At 48.8% G+C, this 18,380-nt stretch overlaps 7 protein-coding genes across 7 annotated transcripts; 4 read left to right on the top strand and 3 right to left on the bottom strand.

The window, feature by feature from the left end:
- Positions 1–578: 578 nt before the first annotated feature.
- COCVIDRAFT_34895 (hypothetical protein) lies at positions 579–2,736 on the top strand (the record flags this gene model as incomplete). The annotated part of the gene is made up of 4 exons (XM_014704409.1): positions 579–719; positions 769–946; positions 996–1,106; positions 1,166–2,736. The coding sequence occupies 4 exons, from the start codon at positions 579–581 to the stop codon at positions 2,734–2,736; spliced, it is 2,001 nt and encodes a 666-aa protein (XP_014559895.1).
- A 440-nt stretch (positions 2,737–3,176) lies between these two features.
- COCVIDRAFT_34894 (hypothetical protein) lies at positions 3,177–3,767 on the top strand (the record flags this gene model as incomplete). Its single annotated transcript, XM_014704408.1, has 1 exon — positions 3,177–3,767. One exon carries the CDS (start codon positions 3,177–3,179, stop codon positions 3,765–3,767), a length of 591 nt encoding a protein of 196 aa, XP_014559894.1.
- Positions 3,768–5,161: 1,394 nt separating this feature from the next.
- On the top strand, positions 5,162–10,241 carry COCVIDRAFT_90531 (hypothetical protein; the record flags this gene model as incomplete). The annotated part of the gene is made up of 8 exons (XM_014704407.1): positions 5,162–5,284; positions 5,335–5,375; positions 5,425–6,384; positions 6,505–6,757; positions 6,804–7,580; positions 7,627–8,133; positions 8,188–8,483; positions 8,537–10,241. The coding sequence occupies 8 exons, from the start codon at positions 5,162–5,164 to the stop codon at positions 10,239–10,241; spliced, it is 4,662 nt and encodes a 1,553-aa protein (XP_014559893.1).
- A 1,118-nt stretch (positions 10,242–11,359) lies between these two features.
- COCVIDRAFT_90530 (hypothetical protein) lies at positions 11,360–11,554 on the bottom strand (the record flags this gene model as incomplete). The annotated part of the gene is made up of 1 exon (XM_014704406.1): positions 11,360–11,554. The coding sequence occupies one exon, from the start codon at positions 11,552–11,554 to the stop codon at positions 11,360–11,362; it is 195 nt and encodes a 64-aa protein (XP_014559892.1).
- Positions 11,552–11,701, bottom strand: COCVIDRAFT_81090 (hypothetical protein; the record flags this gene model as incomplete). Its single annotated transcript, XM_014704405.1, has 1 exon — positions 11,552–11,701. A coding segment is annotated over one exon (150 nt), but the record flags the coding sequence as incomplete, so codon positions are not given.
- A 207-nt stretch (positions 11,702–11,908) lies between these two features.
- On the bottom strand, positions 11,909–15,945 carry COCVIDRAFT_34892 (hypothetical protein; the record flags this gene model as incomplete). Its single annotated transcript, XM_014704404.1, has 11 exons — positions 11,909–12,653; positions 12,706–12,965; positions 13,024–13,025; positions 13,069–13,137; positions 13,193–13,406; positions 13,449–13,777; positions 13,827–14,216; positions 14,266–14,458; positions 14,507–14,530; positions 14,583–15,782; positions 15,898–15,945. 11 exons carry the CDS (start codon positions 15,943–15,945, stop codon positions 11,909–11,911), a joined length of 3,474 nt encoding a protein of 1,157 aa, XP_014559890.1.
- Positions 15,946–16,866: 921 nt separating this feature from the next.
- On the top strand, positions 16,867–18,129 carry COCVIDRAFT_23799 (hypothetical protein; the record flags this gene model as incomplete). Its single annotated transcript, XM_014704374.1, has 6 exons — positions 16,867–16,958; positions 17,013–17,239; positions 17,297–17,330; positions 17,376–17,557; positions 17,612–17,783; positions 17,850–18,129. The coding sequence occupies 6 exons, from the start codon at positions 16,867–16,869 to the stop codon at positions 18,127–18,129; spliced, it is 987 nt and encodes a 328-aa protein (XP_014559860.1).
- Positions 18,130–18,380: the final 251 nt, after the last annotated feature.

Here is an 18,380-nt window from a genome sequence, read left to right as displayed (position 1 = left end):
TGACACATACCCCGTGTTGTGTCACTTGGAAAACGTGCCAGGCACACGTGTATATATCTTCCTCCGTCTCTCGTGCTGTCGCCCTTACCCTCACCTCCTCTCTCCTCCCTCCCCCCACCAGGCTCGGCATCAGCCCCGTCATATCGCCGGCATCAGACCTCAACACCTTCCACATCGGCTCTAATACCACCCCGCATGCATACACTTTGTGCACTCCACTCTTCCCGTCTTAGCTCATCACACAAGCCACCGTTACGCAGTAGACAAGTGACGAAAAGCCTCCTTGGCAGGCTCGGCTCTACGGGTCCTTGATATTCCCCCGCTCCCATTGTCTCGCTACGAGGCATTGCGACGTCACAAAGGCACAAAATGCGCTATCTGCACCCGTCAATACTGCAAGGGGACATGCAATATGACCTGGCCAGGAAGCTTCCTTATCGTTCACCGGGGGCTGGCAGATGATATCCCCATGCCGCTGAGGCTGCTATAAGAAACCCCAACCCGCTCTTGTCTGCGGCGGGTGCGTTTCCTAAGCCATTGTTAGAGCTTGGTTTCTCCATCCATACATTGCCGTCGTTATGGTTACATGCAGTCTCCCATCGCTGGGAGTAACTCTCCTTCTCACTGCTCTTGCCCATGCCCAGTTTCCTCCCACGCCACGAGACGTGAAAGTTGTCGAATCGCAGCTTGAAGAAGGTGTCCGAATCTCATACAAAGAGGCATGTGATTTCTTACTCAGCCTGTTGGCCATGTTCTCATCATATTCAGACAAAGCTGTGTGAGACTACGGAAGGCGTCCGAAGCTTCTCCGGCTATGTCCATCTTCCTGCCGGAGCACTCGCCGACTTGGGTGTCCCGGATCAGACGTATGAGATTAATACATATTTCTGGTTCTTTGAGTCCAGAAAGGATCCCAAAAATGCGCCCTTGTCAGTTTGGATGAATGGTGAGCAGTTTGTTGACACGTACACACACCACCGACTGACCTTGATTAGGTGGACCTGGGTCCAGCTCCATGCTTGGACTCTTACGTGAGAATGGTCCGTGCTTTGTTCATTCCGATTCAAACAGTACCTACATCAACGAGTGGTCGTGGAATAACGAAGGTTGGAAGGCCCAGACTGAGCCCCAATCACGGCCCATGACAAGCGCTGACCCAGTCTAGTGAATATGCTATATCTCGACCAACCCGTACAAGTCGGTCTTAGCTACGACAGCTTGGTGAATATTACCACCAACCTGGACACAGGTGAGCTGAAGGTCGTAGACTTCCAGGATACCCCGGTCCCTGCTCAGAACAATAGTTTCTATGTCGGTACTTACCCTAGTCAAAACTCCAATTTTACCACTCGAGGCACTGAAAATTCTGCACGAGCGCTTTGGAACTTTGCCCAGGTCTGGTTCCAAGAGTTTCCTGAGCACAAGCCCAATGATGACAGAATATCAATTGCCACCGAATCTTATGGAGGTCGATACGGGCCCGCTTTTGCGGCCTACTTCCAGGAACAAAATGAGAAGATTGAAAACGGAACTTGGAATGAAGCTGGGGAGACGCATATTCTGCATCTGGACACACTTTTGATTATCAACGGCTGTATTGATCGATATGTACAGTGGCCAGGTTACCCAATGATGGCATACAATAACACGTACGGCATCCAAGCTGTGAATGAGAGCCGCTATCAGGAGGTGCTCAACAATTTGTACCGCAAAGGAGGTTGCTTGGAACAGATCGAAGTCTGCCAGAACCTCAGCCTCGCGTATGATCCCACCAATCAAGGTTTTAATGCCACTGTTAACAAGGCATGTGAGGCTGCGGAGACCTTCTGTTCCGAGCAAATACGGGACCCCTACTTTGATACCGATTTGAATTACTACGATATATCAGCGCCTGGTGCAGCATCATACCCTCCACCCTGGTACGAAGGCTTTCTCAACCAACCCTATGTACAACAGGACCTCGGAGTACCGCTCAACTGGACCCAGTCAAACTCGGCAGTGTCCAAATCATTCCGTAGTATAGGTGATTATCCACGTCCAAATTGGAAGGAAGACTTGGCCTACTTGCTTGAGGAGGGAATCAAAGTCACGCTGGTTTACGGTGACCGCGACTATGCTTGTAATTGGTATGGAGGAGAACTTCTCTCACTTGCCATACCGTACGAAAATGCCACTTCATTTGCCAATGCGGGTTATGCGCCCGTAGTGGTGAACGATACATATATTGGTGGTCAGGTACGCCAGTACGGTAACCTATCATTTACACGCGTTTACGAAGCTGGCCATGAAGTTCCTGCTTATCAACCGGAGACTGCATACAGGATCTTCATGCGCTCTCTATTCAATCGAGACATCAGCACTGGTAATGTCTCTACTGCCAACAACGCCAGCTACGCGACAGAAGGTCCAGCAGACGTGTCCAACATCACCAATGTACCGATAGTCGATCCAGGAGCACAGTGCTATGTCTTGGATCCTGGCCAGTGTACCAAGGAGCAGTGGAAGTCTGTGATGAACGGCACTGCCCTTGTTCGCAACTGGATAGTCGTGGATGATAACACGAGCCACCTTTTCCCAGACTTAATATCTAATAGCACTGCAGGGAATGGAACGATTCCGTCGACCACAGGCAACTCCATGCCCATCTACACGGGAGCTGCGCCTGGTAGTATCTTCTTAAGTGCTTTCAACAAGGCTTTGTTTGCAGCAGGCATTGGGAGCATCCTCTTCATATAAGGTCTGCCCCCCATAATCGAAATTACGATGGACAATGCAGTTTTCAAGCGCACGAATTCTTCAAATGAAAAACCCGATATTCCTTAGAATTATCAGATGAACAATAACGTCCATAAAATATGCCTGAGGTGCATTGGCTTTCGGCTGGAAATGTTGGTTGGTCTGGAAGCCGCCATAATCTGCGTTAAATCACATATGAGCTAGTGATTGAAATAGGGACCCTATTGCATCACCATTCTGTCTGTACCGGACCTCCACGGGCTTCTCTTTACTTTTTTCTACTTTCCGTTTCTATGCCACCCATTGCGGATTTTGAGGTTGACATGACGTCATGACTTGTGCCTCCCGAGATCAAAGTTTCCCTCTGTGAACATTATCTGTACTTTGGCATGCCATCTTCAGCACATCACTAAAACTTCCCCAACAAGCAAATCTTCAAAATGGCGAGAAACGCGTATTCAGCATTCCAGAAACACCTGTTGTTCTTCTCAACCCCCACAACCCCACCTAGACTTACGTTCAAGTCAGCCCTGCGGGCCGGCGTGTCCCTCGGATTGGACTTTCCCGTGGCAGTCCTGCTGAGTGTGTCTCTAAGAATTCTCTATGCGCCATTTCCCTACTTCTGGTCTCCTATCATCGTCGACAAGATCCCGGCTTCGTCCCACCGTACTCAGCTGGAAAATGCTACGCTTCCACAGGGAAAGACTAATTACACATGCTCCGAGCTTCTGTCTCTCTTGCAACAAAGCGAAAACGGGGGACGTAACAAAGTGTGGTTGTCGCACAAGATAGACCAAGGCCACATTGTGGGATTTTGGACGATGGCAGCAAACACACAGTCGCATACTGTTAGCAAAGAGGATGTCGAGCGGTTTCAGCAAGGCAACTGGGAAAACGCTGTAGTTGAGAGACGGAGAGGGCGTCATGACGTGTTGCCGCTCTGGAGAGGTGGACCTATCTGGATAGGTGGCCATAGCTGGGCCGTCCGTAGGGTACTAAATGTTAGGGTTTATGAAACCAAAGAACTTTAATCTTCAATAGACTTGGTCTACGGATGTAGAAAGTGTTGGTCCGCGAGTCTTTCTGACATACAATACTACAATCGCAGAGTCTTCCAAATGGTCTACTTACTATTGACTGGTTCTGGAGTAGTTTCATGGATGTAGTGATGCAACATCTCATCTATGCGAGGTGAGATGGAGTTTGAAAATAATGACTTTCACTATGATCTTTAAGGCATTAGACCGTAGAGCTTGTAATGCTATAGCTTGCGGCTCTTGCTCTTGACAGTATATCTGGAAAGTAACAACCGGGATTCGTACATGGAGTTGATCACAAGAGCTTCTTGCAAGCTTTCCAAAAATAGGCGTCAGGGTAGTTGTGGCCAGTTGATGCGCCTGGACGCAGGCTGTCAGGTACAGTAGTCGAAGCTAGAAGATTGGTCAAGCTCGTAAAAGCATCTGATGCGCAACATTGCGGCTCTTGTCTTAGCGACCAAAACGGTGAGAAGTAGCAATGCCCATTTGACGTAACTCTTGAATCAATTTACCTCAAACACGCAACAAGACGGAGAGTTCTTTGGCCAAGTCGGAGCCGAGCCATAGCTGCTTGTTTAGGAATAAAGGAGCCTGTAGCATGCTCCGCGTGCACTGGCCAGACTCGGAGCTTCTTCCGCTGTACTATTGTCGCAAGTTGTAAGTAAAAGCCGCAGCTCGTTGGATACGCGTATTAGTACTGGATAAAGTTGCTCATAGGAGTGCTGATATTGGCGCATTAGGGTACTCGCTTCCAGAGCTACAACAAGTGATGCGGCTGTCTGATAGAGCTGCCCGTGGCCTAACAGTTCGCTGATAATATGTATGCCTCAGGCAGCTCCGAGAAGTACGATGGCTGAACGACTCCGGACTGGTGGCGCTTACGTAACGGGGACCAGCCCCTTTCTTGGATCCCCATGTCGCACCAAGTACAAACACCGTACGTCGCGCAATTCACGGTCCAAGACTTAACGCATACACGCCGTCGCGCTCGTATGCCACCCTGCGCCCAAAGTCAAGTAGTCCACAACGACCAAACGTCAAAACCGCGTTTTGTTCCAGCCAAGCCATTCACTCTTTCATCAAGTTGTTTTGCGCCATGGCAAAGTGTCTCGTTTTAGCTAAAACACGTCAGCTCGGCTATGGCGCCCTATAGACTGCTAACATAAGTCAATGCTACTAAGAGTCTCCTTTGCTACATCTGCTCTGCAGTAGATCAGGCACTGCAGCTGTACCCTCAAATACAATACAATTCTTTCTTTCTCGTGTTTGCTGTCTTTGTCACGAAGTCTTTTTCAATTCCTTCCTTCTTCACTAACGGGCAGGTCTCCCAATAACATTTCTTTTAATTACCCATGTCTTTGAGGTCAGAACAATGCCCAGTCTCCGGTATGGCTGGTGGTCATTGCCCAGCGGAGTCAGCTGCTGCTAGCAAGAACGGAAGTCGGATGGGTCCCCGGGGGTGTACATTCTCTGGATTTGCCGCGCCTGGAGACGTGCATGCTGCGTTTGGAGTAATGTCAAATCCCACGCACTTGGAAATAGCCGTTTCTAATGATAATAGATACCGCAACATGCCAACGTTGAAGAGTTCCTTCGACAAAGGTGGACAAGCCATCAATCGAAGCTAGAATGATTTTGCTGACCAATTTAGGGAACGTAAGGCAATCAATGAGCTGATATATTCCAACGTGCCTTCCATGGCCGAGATTAAAGAAATTCAAAATGCTAAAGGTGTCAAGAGTCTTGACACTCTCAACATGGATGAACGAGATTTACTGGCAATTGCGCTTGGTGCACCCGCTCGTCAAGTCATACTACGAGCGGAAGAAGTCGGCCCTGCAACAGGTTGGCGAGATGGCTACTTAAGCACCGAGTATGGCTTCCAACCTCCAGACACAAGCGAGGCTCCTGGCGCCCTACGCAACTCTCCAGGACGAGTATGGATGGATCTGTGCACAAGAATGCCTGGCTGCGTTGCTCGCGGTCGAGTGCGGGAATCAATCGCAGCATTACCAATCATTCAAGGAACGGCCGACACCATCCCAGACAAGGCTCTATGGGCAGCTCTGGTCGCCCTTGGTATGCTTTGCTCTATCTACCGGTATGAAGAGCGACACGATGGCAATGAGGGCATCAATGTAGCTGCGAAGCCTTTCAAACTGAAGGGTGTTCCTATATGCGACGATCTTGGCGACGAGGTCCAAGGCATTCCTCGCAGCATTGGTCTTCCCTACGTTCAGATTTCCATTCGGATGGGTCGGTCCATTCCCCACCTTACCTTTTTCGACCAGTCGTCTTTCAATGTCGACTACGTCGACCCACTTTCGAAATATCCCTATGTCGGTCGCTTCGACAACATCAAGTTGCGATGGGGCATGTTCGGTGACAGTGCTGAGAATGCGTTCCTTAAAGGCTGTGCCGACACGTCGGCGAGCTTTCAGCATGGTCCTGATGCCATTGCGGCGTGTCAAGAACACGTCATGAACCGTAACAACGAGGGACTTCTTCGTGAACTCATTCGCTTGAAGGAGATCTTGGAACGAATGCCCACAGCCTTCAACACCATATCGCCCAACGATAGGTCTGGCGAGAACTATGTGTCTCCTACTGAGTGGGTACGCTGGGCCAAGTTCTCGGCGCCTCTATCCAAACGATGCCCAGCTACTTCCGGCCTACAGTTTCCTCCGTAAGTCAATTGATTCATCTGAAAGTTCTTTACTAATGCATTCAGGTACCTGGTCATGGATGCTTTCCTTGGTCGCAAAAAGTATGACTCATTCCTTGGCGCTGAGGGTGTGCATCTTCGAGCATGGCTGCCATCGAACCTTCGTGCGTTCATTGCTTCCATCGAGTATCACTATCAGATACCAGAATATGTGAAAGCATCTGGAGACCCCAGATTGATGGGCGTGCTCGATGGCGTGGTGGAGGCATATACTGGTGAGCGAGGCTTCATGGGTGCCCATCGGTACAAAGTGTTCGGTGTAAGTATGTTCTAATCCATACGTTGATCTGACTGACATCGAGAAGCTACTCGAGTGCGCCGGCAAGTCTGGTCGGACTGAGACAAATGGAGCTTCTGGAGCTGCTGACGCTATGAGGCCCTGGGAGAAAACGCATGCAGAGTTTTCTGAGGCTATGAAAGAACGGCTGGAGCCTTTCCGTGGACAACGCGATATCGAACCACATGAAATGCGTGGTACGTTCGAAGAATGTCGATACCGAGGCAGAATCCTAAGCAGAAACTTTGTCGATTCGGACCCCAAGCGCTCCATCGCAATGGTCACTCTGGACATTCAAGACACCGGCATTACCTTCCAACCTGGCGACCGACTTGCTATCATGCCAATGAATAGCTGGACGGAGTGTGCGAAGGTTGCAGCTGCGCTAGGCCTTGATACGATGCTTTCCGATCCTGTCAGTATGGATCGTATATGGACAAGATACGCTGCTCATATGGGCGCCATCTCGCATACAGAGAAGCCTCAGCTCACTGTCATTGATATCCTACGCAAGGGTCATCTTGCGCCGATAACCAAGAAGCTTGCTACAAAGCTGCATACCCTGCTACGAGCATCATCACATGTCGTGTTGCAGGTCCTAGCCACAGACGAATGGCCTGTACGAGCCTCACTCGGTGACTTACTTCAAGAAGCTGTAAAAGACACTTCGCCACGCATCTGGGACCAAGCATTCGACCTCTCCGGCAATCTGGCCTGGCTGACAGATCTCATCTCTGTCGAGGTACCACGTACTTACAGTATCTCCAACTACTCTGACGAACTTCTCCCCAGCACTGTGGACTTGGTATGTATTGTTACCCTGGAATGATATCCGGAACTGACGTATGTAGACAATATCTCGTTCGGAGTACGACCTCTGCCCCTTGTTCGCCGGCACTGAAAAGCATGTGCGAAACGGTGTTAGCAGTGGTTTCCTAAACCCGCCAGTAGCCGAAGAGATGGATGTACTCGACGACGAGGAGATATTGATTGGCGTGTCGAGACCTTTCTCGTTCCAGCTGCCACATGACGATACCTCGCCTGTTGCACTGTTCGCAGGTGGCAGCGGCATCGCACCTTTCCGCAGTTTTTGGCAAGCTCGTTGCGGTCAAGCATGGGGGAAAACTGTCTTGTATCTCGGTGTACAGTCCCGGCAAAAGTTCTGTTACGAATCCGAGCTTCGTCAGTATGTCAACGAGGGATTGATGGAAGTGCATACGGCATTTTCGCGCGACACGAATGGCCTAGTGTACGATCCCGTTTCTAGAGATCTTGTGGAGAGGGAGATGCCCTCAAGGTACATTGATGGACTTATCGTGGAGCAAGGGCAGTCTATATGCGATCTCGTTATGTCAAAGGTAAGTTCGATGCTCCCAATCCCTGGGGTCTTCGCTGACGTGCTTGGGTCACAGAAGCAAGGTGGCATTGGTGGCTACCTTTACGTATGCGGTTCAGTCGGAGTGTTCGACTCAGTGATGTCCGGCATTCGACAGGCGCTCTACAACCATCGATCACCTACTATGGAAACTGTGGAGACCATAATGAACACTGCATTTGCCGAGCGACGCTTTATGCTCGACGTCTTCATGACCCCAAGACCTCTACCTTGTAACCAACCTACGATTTCGCTTTCCCAGCTCGCCGTTCACACCGGCCATGTGAAAGGTTCGCGCGTATGGATTGGAGTGCATGGTAAAGTGTATGACGTGTAAGTATACAGTCCACTCACCCAATGGCTCACGCATACTAAGACCATCGCAGCACCGACTTTTGTACAATGCACCCAGGCGGTACCAATATCATCAAATCCAACGGCGGTGTAGACTGCACCAAGTCTTTCGATCTACTAGCCCATACCAACAATCCCGAGGTCTCGTCTCTGTTGACCAAGTACTACATTGGAGAATTGACCCCAAAGCCCGCTTTCCAATCCGAGGAGATCGGCATGCTTTACGATCTATGGAAGGGTTATCTTCGTGTCGCAACTGAACAAGTGGTCGCGGCGAGCTTCGAGGTTGGTATGATCACAGAGTCGTCGCTCGTGTGGTTCCAAGGTGACCTCTTCAACATGGGAGGTGTCCGCAGATTCTACCACTACCAGTCTCGACTACTAGAGGGCGGTTTCTCTACCCTCTTTGGAGCGAAACTGCAAGAGCTCTACCTCAAGATCTCATTCACTCTCGCCAATGTTTCTTCTACTAACACCAAGTTGTCCGACGTCCTCGGTGTAATCGCCCGTGCTAAAAGCTCCCACGATGCCGTCACGGCGTCCAACGAGATTTCTCAAATCGGCCAATTCACCTGCGACAGCGAATCTGCTCGCCACCATGAGAAAGGTATCATCGCATATGCGCAGCGGTCTGTCCAATACGATATGGAGTTTCTTGAAGCAATCAGGGAAGAAGCCTGTACTGGCATGGATGCTTTTGACAGTATCATGGAGCTTGATGCTCCCTCTAATTCTGAACGCGTCACTGCGCTTTCCACGTTTCTCATGCAAGTACTCGAAAGGATGGCAAACCGCCTTGAAGGTTTCTACGCCAAGCTCGCCCGTCATTCCGTATTCCAACCCGAGATGGAAAGAAACCCGGCTCGTGCTCGTTGGAACATCCTGAAGCGAAAGGTTTGGGACGGGTCCTTTTTCATTCTAGCCCGCGAAGCATCCATTCAGCCCACTGTTAGATACCCCACCAACGGTGTCGATTTCGATCGTGTTGTATCGCAAATCGAGATGAGTTTGAGCAAATCTTCAACGATGACACCACAGATCATGGGGCTCAACGAGCAACATGCCGCTCGTGCGATGAGCACTGCAAGTGGCACCCCTGCGTACGAAGTGCACACGCAAAATAACGCCCTCAAGGCGATGTCGACTTTCATTGACTCTAACAAAAAGGCCATTCGGCGTCTGAGTAAACTCCCACAGGCCATTGACCTGCAGCAATTGATGCAAACCTATGGATCGCTACCACAGGGCAATCATGCTCTGCCAACGCCACCGTCAAGTCGATCACCGTCCATGTCGTCATCGACAAGATTTCCAATGGGACGCCGAAGATCCAGGACGGTCAACGACATGCCGCAGCTATTGCAACGTCGTACCACCGGAGCATCTGACTTAACACGCTCAAACTCAGGTGCATCAGCTCATCCGTCACCAACTGCCGCCATGTCAGCATTAATGACCAAAATGAACACTCGCAACAAATCCATAACCTCACCAATCTATCGAAGTCCCGACCATATTGATCAGGATCGCGCGCGCTCAGTGCAAGCGTTATTTCTGCAGAGGCCGGATAGAATGGTTGGTCTAGGAAATGCAGGATCGGACTATGGAGGTGGTAGTCGTATGGATAGCCCGCATATACGCTCGAAGAGTACTACCGGTAACCTAAGGGCGTTTCGACTGCAAGCAAGTACCATGGCTGGGGGTATGAATCGGAGAAGCGATATGAGTCGGACATGAATAGACCTTAGACTTCTATAAATTAGTCAAAGATATCCAATTAAGTTTTTTTTAAAAAAAGAAAAAGTATTTGTATGTTCTGGGAAGTATACTTGAAGTGGGATGCAAGGATGTTTGAGTAGTAGCTACTTACTGTTGGTAATCCGGCCTTACCTTGACTTTTGAGGTAGTAAAGACTATGCTAGCTATACACAGTGTATAAAAGTAGCCAATAGATATGGGTGTTAAAATGGTACATCATCCCAGTGCGTGTCCACCGTGAAAACTTCGTGCTCGTAAGCTGCGCTACTGTACCATCCTGCGCAATAACAGAGCTGAGCTCCGCTAACGTCGGCCGTTTGTTTCTTTAATCTGCCGTCGTCGTATTATGTTTGCTTTCAATATGCCTACAGATTTCATCGTATCTTGTTACTATCTAATCGAGATGTTAATCGAGATGTTCTACAAAGCTCCGAGCGTAGGAACAACTAGCAAAGCGCTTTCTGTCCACATCCTAGATTTCGATGTAAACTTGTTTTTCGGTTTACTTCTGTCTAGTATGCTAATAAGGTGTACAGACTTTCAAGACCCTGAAAGTCACACTTTTATCTAAGGCAGGCCAAGATTACGGCTTAGCGAGTGAAGGTAGGCGACAGGCACATCAGCAGAAGCAGAAATTCTACTTCAAAAAAGTGCGGTCGTATGGGCGAAGCGAACATTATTGGCCAGATAGTGCTCATGCATAGGGCCCGGGCACAGGCACTGTTGCAAAAAGGTCTAGAGCCGCCACAAGGCTCGCTTCACTTTCCAGCCTCTAGACCATATTAGGGGTGGGTATACCTTGATCTGCCTTGCTGACTGCAGCATAGTCCACCTGATGCGCTGTCTGCACTATCCTGGTGCAGACCACCGGTATGGAAATATTGCGCACATGATCTGATCGCACTGCCCTGGACTTTATGGTCTGCAATCATGACCGAGCAAGCTGGAAATGATATCGAAGCTCTTACTTAGACGACCGGCCTCTTCAAGAGAAAAATATAGTTGTGGTATACTAGGCTGATACGATCCTTCAGGTCGAACGCCGGCGCTCAGTTCAATCTATCTGAATAGCCTTGCGATGTGCTTCAGGTGAATTGTTAACCCACAGTCAAGGTATTGAAGCCGTGGGCTGCTCTTCGCTGTCTCTCTGCAATGCATTGCCTGTCCTTTCTGGATTTGTGATGATTGCGAAGTATATCGAGTCTTGCAAAATTGGTTCCACATCCCCACCTTCTGCCATCTGAAAGTACGCCACCGCATGTAACTGCGCTGTCTACATCGTGAAGTCTCATATGACGGGTGAAATCGCTATATCTGGCGGACGTTTTTTCGCAACGTGGGCATTCCCATCGATGATTTTCGCCGTGAGTTGCAAGATGCGAATCCAAGTTGTACTTCTTGGTGAAACGTTTGTCGCAATGTGAACAAATGTGCTCTCTCTTCGTTCTCTGGCGCTTGGCAAACTCCATAGGCCTCGCTGGCTGAGGTTCTGATTGTTCTGATGTTGGACTGCCTGCTGTGTCTGAAATTGCCAACAAGGGTTGCAACTGGGGAACAATTTGAGGTTCATCCTCTGTCGTAGCTTCGGGTTCTGGCGAAACTTCGCGCATGCTGTCATTGATCTCCTCATCTGTAGGAAATATGTGCTAAAGCTCCGTCATATCCGGGTGATTCTCCTTGAGATGTCTAGTTAGTTCTGCCTGCGTCGCGAACCCTATTTGAGAGCCCCTGCAATGTTCGTCTGTGCAACGAGATGGGCGCTCGTGTCGTTCGACATATTTCTCGCGCTCCTCCAACGTCGAGAATCCGTTCGTGAAGTATCTACAGCTAAATCTCGGGCACCTGAACAGATTACAACCGTACATGTCGCTGAGTCCAGCCATGTCGGGATTCGGGCTGTGACTAACATAGGTCTCGATACAGCGACGGACAGCCTTCACAACGCCCGCGAATTTAAGAGCACGTTTCTCGAGACGCACGTCGCCGAAATGCTTCGGTTCTTTATCAGTCAAGACAAGTACTGGCTGGAGTTTTGCAAAGCTTTGGCGATGGTTGAAATGCTGCAGCACGTCTCGAGTCCGTTTGGAGGCTAATTTGGCGACTGATGCAACGCTGACAGCTGGCTTGTTCCAGTATTGCTCAACCATCACTTCAAGGGACTCCATGAGGTCGCGATAGGGATTAACCTGATCGGGAGGAGCTGAGCTCATGCTTGCCCCCAAATGCCGAAGCCAATACAGAATGGAGTACTCCATAAACCCATACTCTCCAGCGAGAACCTGGTTTTCTGAAGGGTCCTGAAACGATGGCAAATTCAAGTAGTTGATGCAGAGCGTTGCCATCTGGAGCGCTCTAGCGGTGACGTCGATAAAGCCACTCTTCGCTAGATACCTTGTGGCGTCTCAGATATCTCGTTTAGCTGTTATGATCACAGAATACTTACATTCTTGCAGTCATGTGAACCAGCTCAATGCTCCCATCTTCTTGAACATCCACCAGCGATTCACAAAGGTCCTTGGGATGAACTCGAAATCGTCGCCGTTCGAACCCGACAGCCCTTTCATCTACATTAAATGACCCCATTGTTTGTATCTCATGCATTTTCAACGATCGCTTTGCACAAAAAAGCCAGCCAAGAAGTAGTAAAGCCTCTTGGCGTTGAGGGGTAACAGGTTTGTTTTCGATGGTCCGCATAATTCGAGCCTACCTAAGCTATGAATTTAGCCAACCGAGTGAAACGTCCAGTACTTACATCACTTACACCTTGTCTAGGTTATTCAGATCAGTTTAAAGGTCTCCATCTCACGGTCCAGGTCTTCTTGCGAGCTCTGGCTGTGAATATTGATCCAAACAAGATGAGCAAATAGGAAGACTCCTTGACGTTTTTTCTATTGTCAGTAAGGCAAACATATTGTTCAAAGCAGACATACCTGCATCTGCTGCAGGAACGCGTTGGGCGATCTCGTGCGCGTAGTCATCTTTGACTTGAAATTTCGGGACCAGTCTTTCGGCTTGTACCTTGCAGAAAGCTTCGACATCTTCCTCATTTTTGCCTGTGTCCGCTGTGATACTAGGAAGATCGCGATAGTCCTTTCTGGCGCAGTCATGTTGGCTGATGAACATACAATCAATACCATCGCGATCCTCTGGATGACCATTCTCGACAAGGTACCGAAACTAGCTCACGATGTCTCCTCTTTCCTTCCTTGAACAGCATTCATCCAAACCATCAAGCACGAAGTAGGTAGACTCACAACTGGTCAAGGCGAATTTCAACAACTCTTCAATGAGGGGGCGAGAAGTGAGCACAGCGCTTCCACTACTACAACATCTGCTGTAAAAGTAGTCGAGAGTGTGAGGGGCTTTTTCGACAATTTGGGCAAGCAGAGTACGAGCCAAGGAAAGGAAGTTGTTTCGGTCGCTATCCTCTTGTTTGAAGTAGAGGAACAAGACCTTTGGACTTGACTCAAGCTTTTTCGCTTCTTTTATAACAAGGGATGCAAGGACCGTCTTACCTAAAACCGCATTGTAAGTCATTGTTCAATAAACGCACCAAGAACCCACCAGAACCAGGTTTTCCATTAAGCCACAGTAACTTTGGGATAGCCAATGTGTCGGACTGTTGACCGAACCACTCTTGAAAGGCCATATTGTGTAACAACCACCTGCAGGTCCCTGGGTATGCAACGCGAATACGCCTCAGATACTCTTGTTCATTTTCCATGTCGGTAGGTTTAATCCATGCATAGACAGCATATCTGCGAACCAAGTTTTGGCCATCACTTGCGTCATCAATGGCCTCCTCTTCGTGTGGGGAATTGATTCCAAATGAGTGAAATTGATCTACACTTGTCCGGCCATCAACAAGCTTGAGGCGAGACATCATGCGGGATATGATGGCCGTGAGACTAGATTTATGCCGCTTCCATGCCGTAGCAAAAAGCTCTGTCCAGACTGTTCACTATCAACATCTAGCCAAGGTCAAATGGTGGGGCTGTCTTACAGCGCTGTTGGAAGTAGCTGACGAGCAATCGATTGACTTGGATGATTTCACTGTATGCGGCGATTAAGATCTTAGTCAGGCTTGGCTCACTCTGGAACAATTCTTTATACGTGGACAAGGACCGCTGAGCTCTTCCAATCTGTCCATAGATGGCGAGAATACCATTGAAAGCGTCCGTGCAGGTGTTTGTTGTCTGCTGTTTGGATCAGTCGCACACCTTGACTGAAAGAACCGAACATACTTCAAGCAAGAATTTTACGGGTCCCTGGAGGACTCAGTCAGTTCGGCGCTTACTCTGCGTGAAGACAATCACGTACCCAAATGAATCCCATGATTTCTTGACTCCTAGGTAGTGTTGCAACAAGCTCGCCAAACTCGCCGAACCTCTTGAGAAATGGTTCCAGACGGACAAGGCCTTGTTGTTGACGCTCTGCGTGCTGCGTGTGCTGTAAATTAACAACGTATTGCTTGAGATCATTCACAGTTATAGCAGGAAATCTTGCTCGATTTCTTCCATTCAAGATTTCGGCAAATCCTATCAGACATTCCCCAATCAAAAATTCCAACCGCTCCGCGTCCTGGAGAGATTGGTCAAAGTTGAGATGTTCAACCCCATTGTCTAGCAAAGTTGCTGGTAAACCTTCTACGCGTAATTCCTTGAGTATTTCGGCAACTTGCGCTGCATCGAGAGGTATTTCTCCACCTGGGATATCCAGTGGATCAGCTGAAGAGCGATTCCGCTTGAACATTCTATTCAAGAGTCCAAAGAACTCTTTACTATAAAAGGTTCTCTGAAATTGCATGTTCAAGTCGCCGTTGGTCGGTATGACAGATTGAACATGGTCATAGAGCTGAGTATGCATGTGTACCACCGCGTCCTTGACTTGTTGTCCACGGAAGAAGCGTGGAGGGTCTCTGTCGGATGGTCCATCGGCTATGCGAGCGTTTTTGTAGTCGCTGGCTCCTTGTGGGTCTTGGATGTCACAAGTCGCAACTTCAGACATGATACATCCTAGTGACCATATATCGCAGTCTCGAGTATATTTGGCTTGGCGAGGGGCGGCGTAGAAACCAGTAACGTGATTGTTCGGAATGCCGGTCATGTCGGTATCGTCAGGCAATGTTATAGGCTTCAGCTCCAGTAGGCCAAAGTCTGCAATCTTTAGTTTCCTCTTCACGATTGAAATGTTTGCATGCTTCATGTCCTGATGGTAGGCGATCTTTGTGCCTTTGTAAAGCTTGTGGAGCGTGCTCAGTCCTTCAGCAATGCCCTGCATCTGCGTCCAAAGCTCTTGGGACTCAAATGCGTTGCTTGGATCTTTGGGATAATCGTGAAGTGATTGCTCTGCTACTTCCTGGAGGATAAAAAAGTGACTGCTGTGCCAATACGCTCCCAAAGCCACCATAAGGTGCGGATGGTCTTCTTCCTTGGAAAGTCTCCGGAGATTATACCATTCTTTCGCTGCCGCTCTGTGCAAGCCATGCTTGAATGTCTTGCGAGCAAACCTTGTGATATGCTACAAACGTCAGAAAATACGTGCAGTCATTCTTCGAGCTGTCGTACTTATTCGAAGTCTCGTGGCCGATATTCGTCATGTTGGAATTCGAAGCATCGGACTTGGGCAAACGTACCTCCTTGAGCTCTGCATCCTCTTTTATCGGCAACAGCTTATTCGACATACATGGGTAGACAAGTAAATTCAATGAACGCGCTCCCTGACAGTCGCGTGGCCTTGAAACGACCGTGGCCCTTCGAAGCCGATCATGTCCATATATCAAACTACGGGCAAAAAGAACAATATTCTCTTGACAATCTACAGATCGATGAACCGTTGTGTCTACTAGGTTCGGTAAGACTAGTGCACACCAAACCAGATCATTGTTTTGAGTTCTTTGCAGGTTGTCGACGTGAAAGCACAGCCTCGACGGGAAGCCTTGGACTTTTTATACCGCACATATTCTCTTGGATCAAGTCAAAACTATGCTACATTCGACGTCCATCCGAAAGGCGACTATTTCGAGCTCTCTAGCAATGGTTATGCGTTTGCTCGTCTGGACAAGGCCTTCTGCAGCGCAGCTCGCCGGCTGGTGGGGCTTGAAGTTAGGTTTCAGGCGTACCTGGAGCGAAGGCGTTGGGAGGAAGTCTTAAGCACATGAGACCACTTGCAGATGGAACAGTGACGTTCTCGGTCGACGTGAACCTGAAGAGCTTGATGAATCATGCTGACAAAGTCGGTGACATCATCCCTAGCTCTGGAGTTTTCTTACAATGGCCAACGCATAATCCTGGCGGAGAGACCTATTACAATCCTTAGATTCTTCATGTCAAAGCCTTCCGTGAGAAACCTGACGACATGATGACCGAGGCAGAGGACACGCCAACGCCTGCTGACGTTACACATAAACCAACCCAGAGCAATCTGGAGTCTTCCCTGAACCACCAAGTCCACGTGGAACATATCGTTGGTTCTCTTTCTCACAAAAATATACTGCACGAGATCCGTACCGATACGAGTCGCATAAAGAGCACACTCATGAGGCCAGTATCACTGCACCTAAGATAGGGAAATGTAAGCTGACACATACTACAGGCACCAGATGATGGCGCTAGACTTCATCGCACAGCGAGAAAGCGGCAGGCCCTCTGCGGAGCTTACACATTGGCGAGAAAGGCGCAGAAAGGGTGAGATCCGGTATGCATCCATATTGCACATAGTGGAAGCAATGTTAAACTGATTTTCCGATAGTTTCCAGCATGTACTGACAAATTCCGAACCCCCCGAGCACCGTGAGGCTAGAGGAGGTATTCTTACAGATAACATGGAACTCGGCAAGTCGTTAATCATACTATCGGCAATTGCAAGCTCTCTTCCAGACGCGGAGAATTTCACCTCGACTCCGACAGCGCATGCGAAAGAGTCAACAACTTTTCTAAAGCCATCACGAGCAACATTGATCATCGTTCCGTCCACAAGTAAATCCACTATGAACTAGGCTCCACCACGATCAGAAAGAAAGCTGACTTTGATAGCTTTAATTGATAATTGGGTAGACGAGATTCCCACGTAAGTTCATTAACTTACTGTTGTGAAACCAATTGACAGACGCAGACACAGGTATCCTTACAAAGTGACGTTCCACAAACACATCAGTACGGAACGGCATGCAGAAACACACCTTCTTCTCGAGAAAGACGTTATCTTCACTACATATGCCACAGCCATTGAGGACACTAAGAACAATCTGTCGCCGTTATCAAGAATTCACTGGTTTCGCATTGTTTTGGATGAAGGTAGGGCCTGTATTGTCCAAGCATATCTTTATTCACTGACCAGATATCATGCAGCTCACAAGATCCGGAATCAGAACACCAAGATGTTCAAGTCGATCCAAGAGCTTCTAGCGCATCGTCGTTGGTGTCTTACCGGAACACCCATCCAGAATCGTCTCGAAGATTTGGGCAGCCTGGTTGCCTTCCTTTGTCTCACAGAGCTAGAGCGCATGCCAACGTTTCGCAAGTACATCATTGCAGCAACGTTGACTGGCCGGGAAAATTAGTTCGCGAATTTGCAGACAGTATTGAGCACCATCTGTCTTCGGCGAACGCGAGATATTCTTGACCTACCTCAGCCTATAGCCTGCCTACAGTTGATCAAATTGTCCGACTATGAGCGACATCAGTACAATGACCTATACCAGCACTATAAGAAACAGGTCGAGATGGAAGTCAGTGAAAATGGAAGATGCGCATCCATCACACTCCAGTCCATCCACGAATTGCGTCTCTTCTGCAACAATGGTCCTAGGAGAATACAGGAGGCACTACACCAATCAGACGATGAGATGCTCACTTATCTGCTGTAGCTTGAGGAGAACTTATGTTCCGAAAATTCTCTTCATGACACTAGATACTGGAGCTGAAGGGTCTGTACACGTATATACACTAGAAAGAAGCAGTTTATGTACTAACGGACCTAGGGTCAATTTGACCGTTGCTAGATACATATAATTGCTTGAACCACAATGGAACCCCTTTGTCGAGCTGCAGGCATTGGCAAGAGCACAGCGTATCGGACAGACTAAGTAAGTAGTGTGTGTACGGTATGTCACAGAAG

The sequence above is a fragment of the Bipolaris victoriae genome, assembly GCF_000527765.1.
Source record: "Bipolaris victoriae FI3 unplaced genomic scaffold scaffold_15, whole genome shotgun sequence".
In the NCBI taxonomy this organism is placed as follows: domain Eukaryota; kingdom Fungi; phylum Ascomycota; class Dothideomycetes; order Pleosporales; family Pleosporaceae; genus Bipolaris; species Bipolaris victoriae.
Note: the sequence above shows the minus strand (reverse complement) of the source record. Positions and strands in the feature narration are given on the sequence as shown.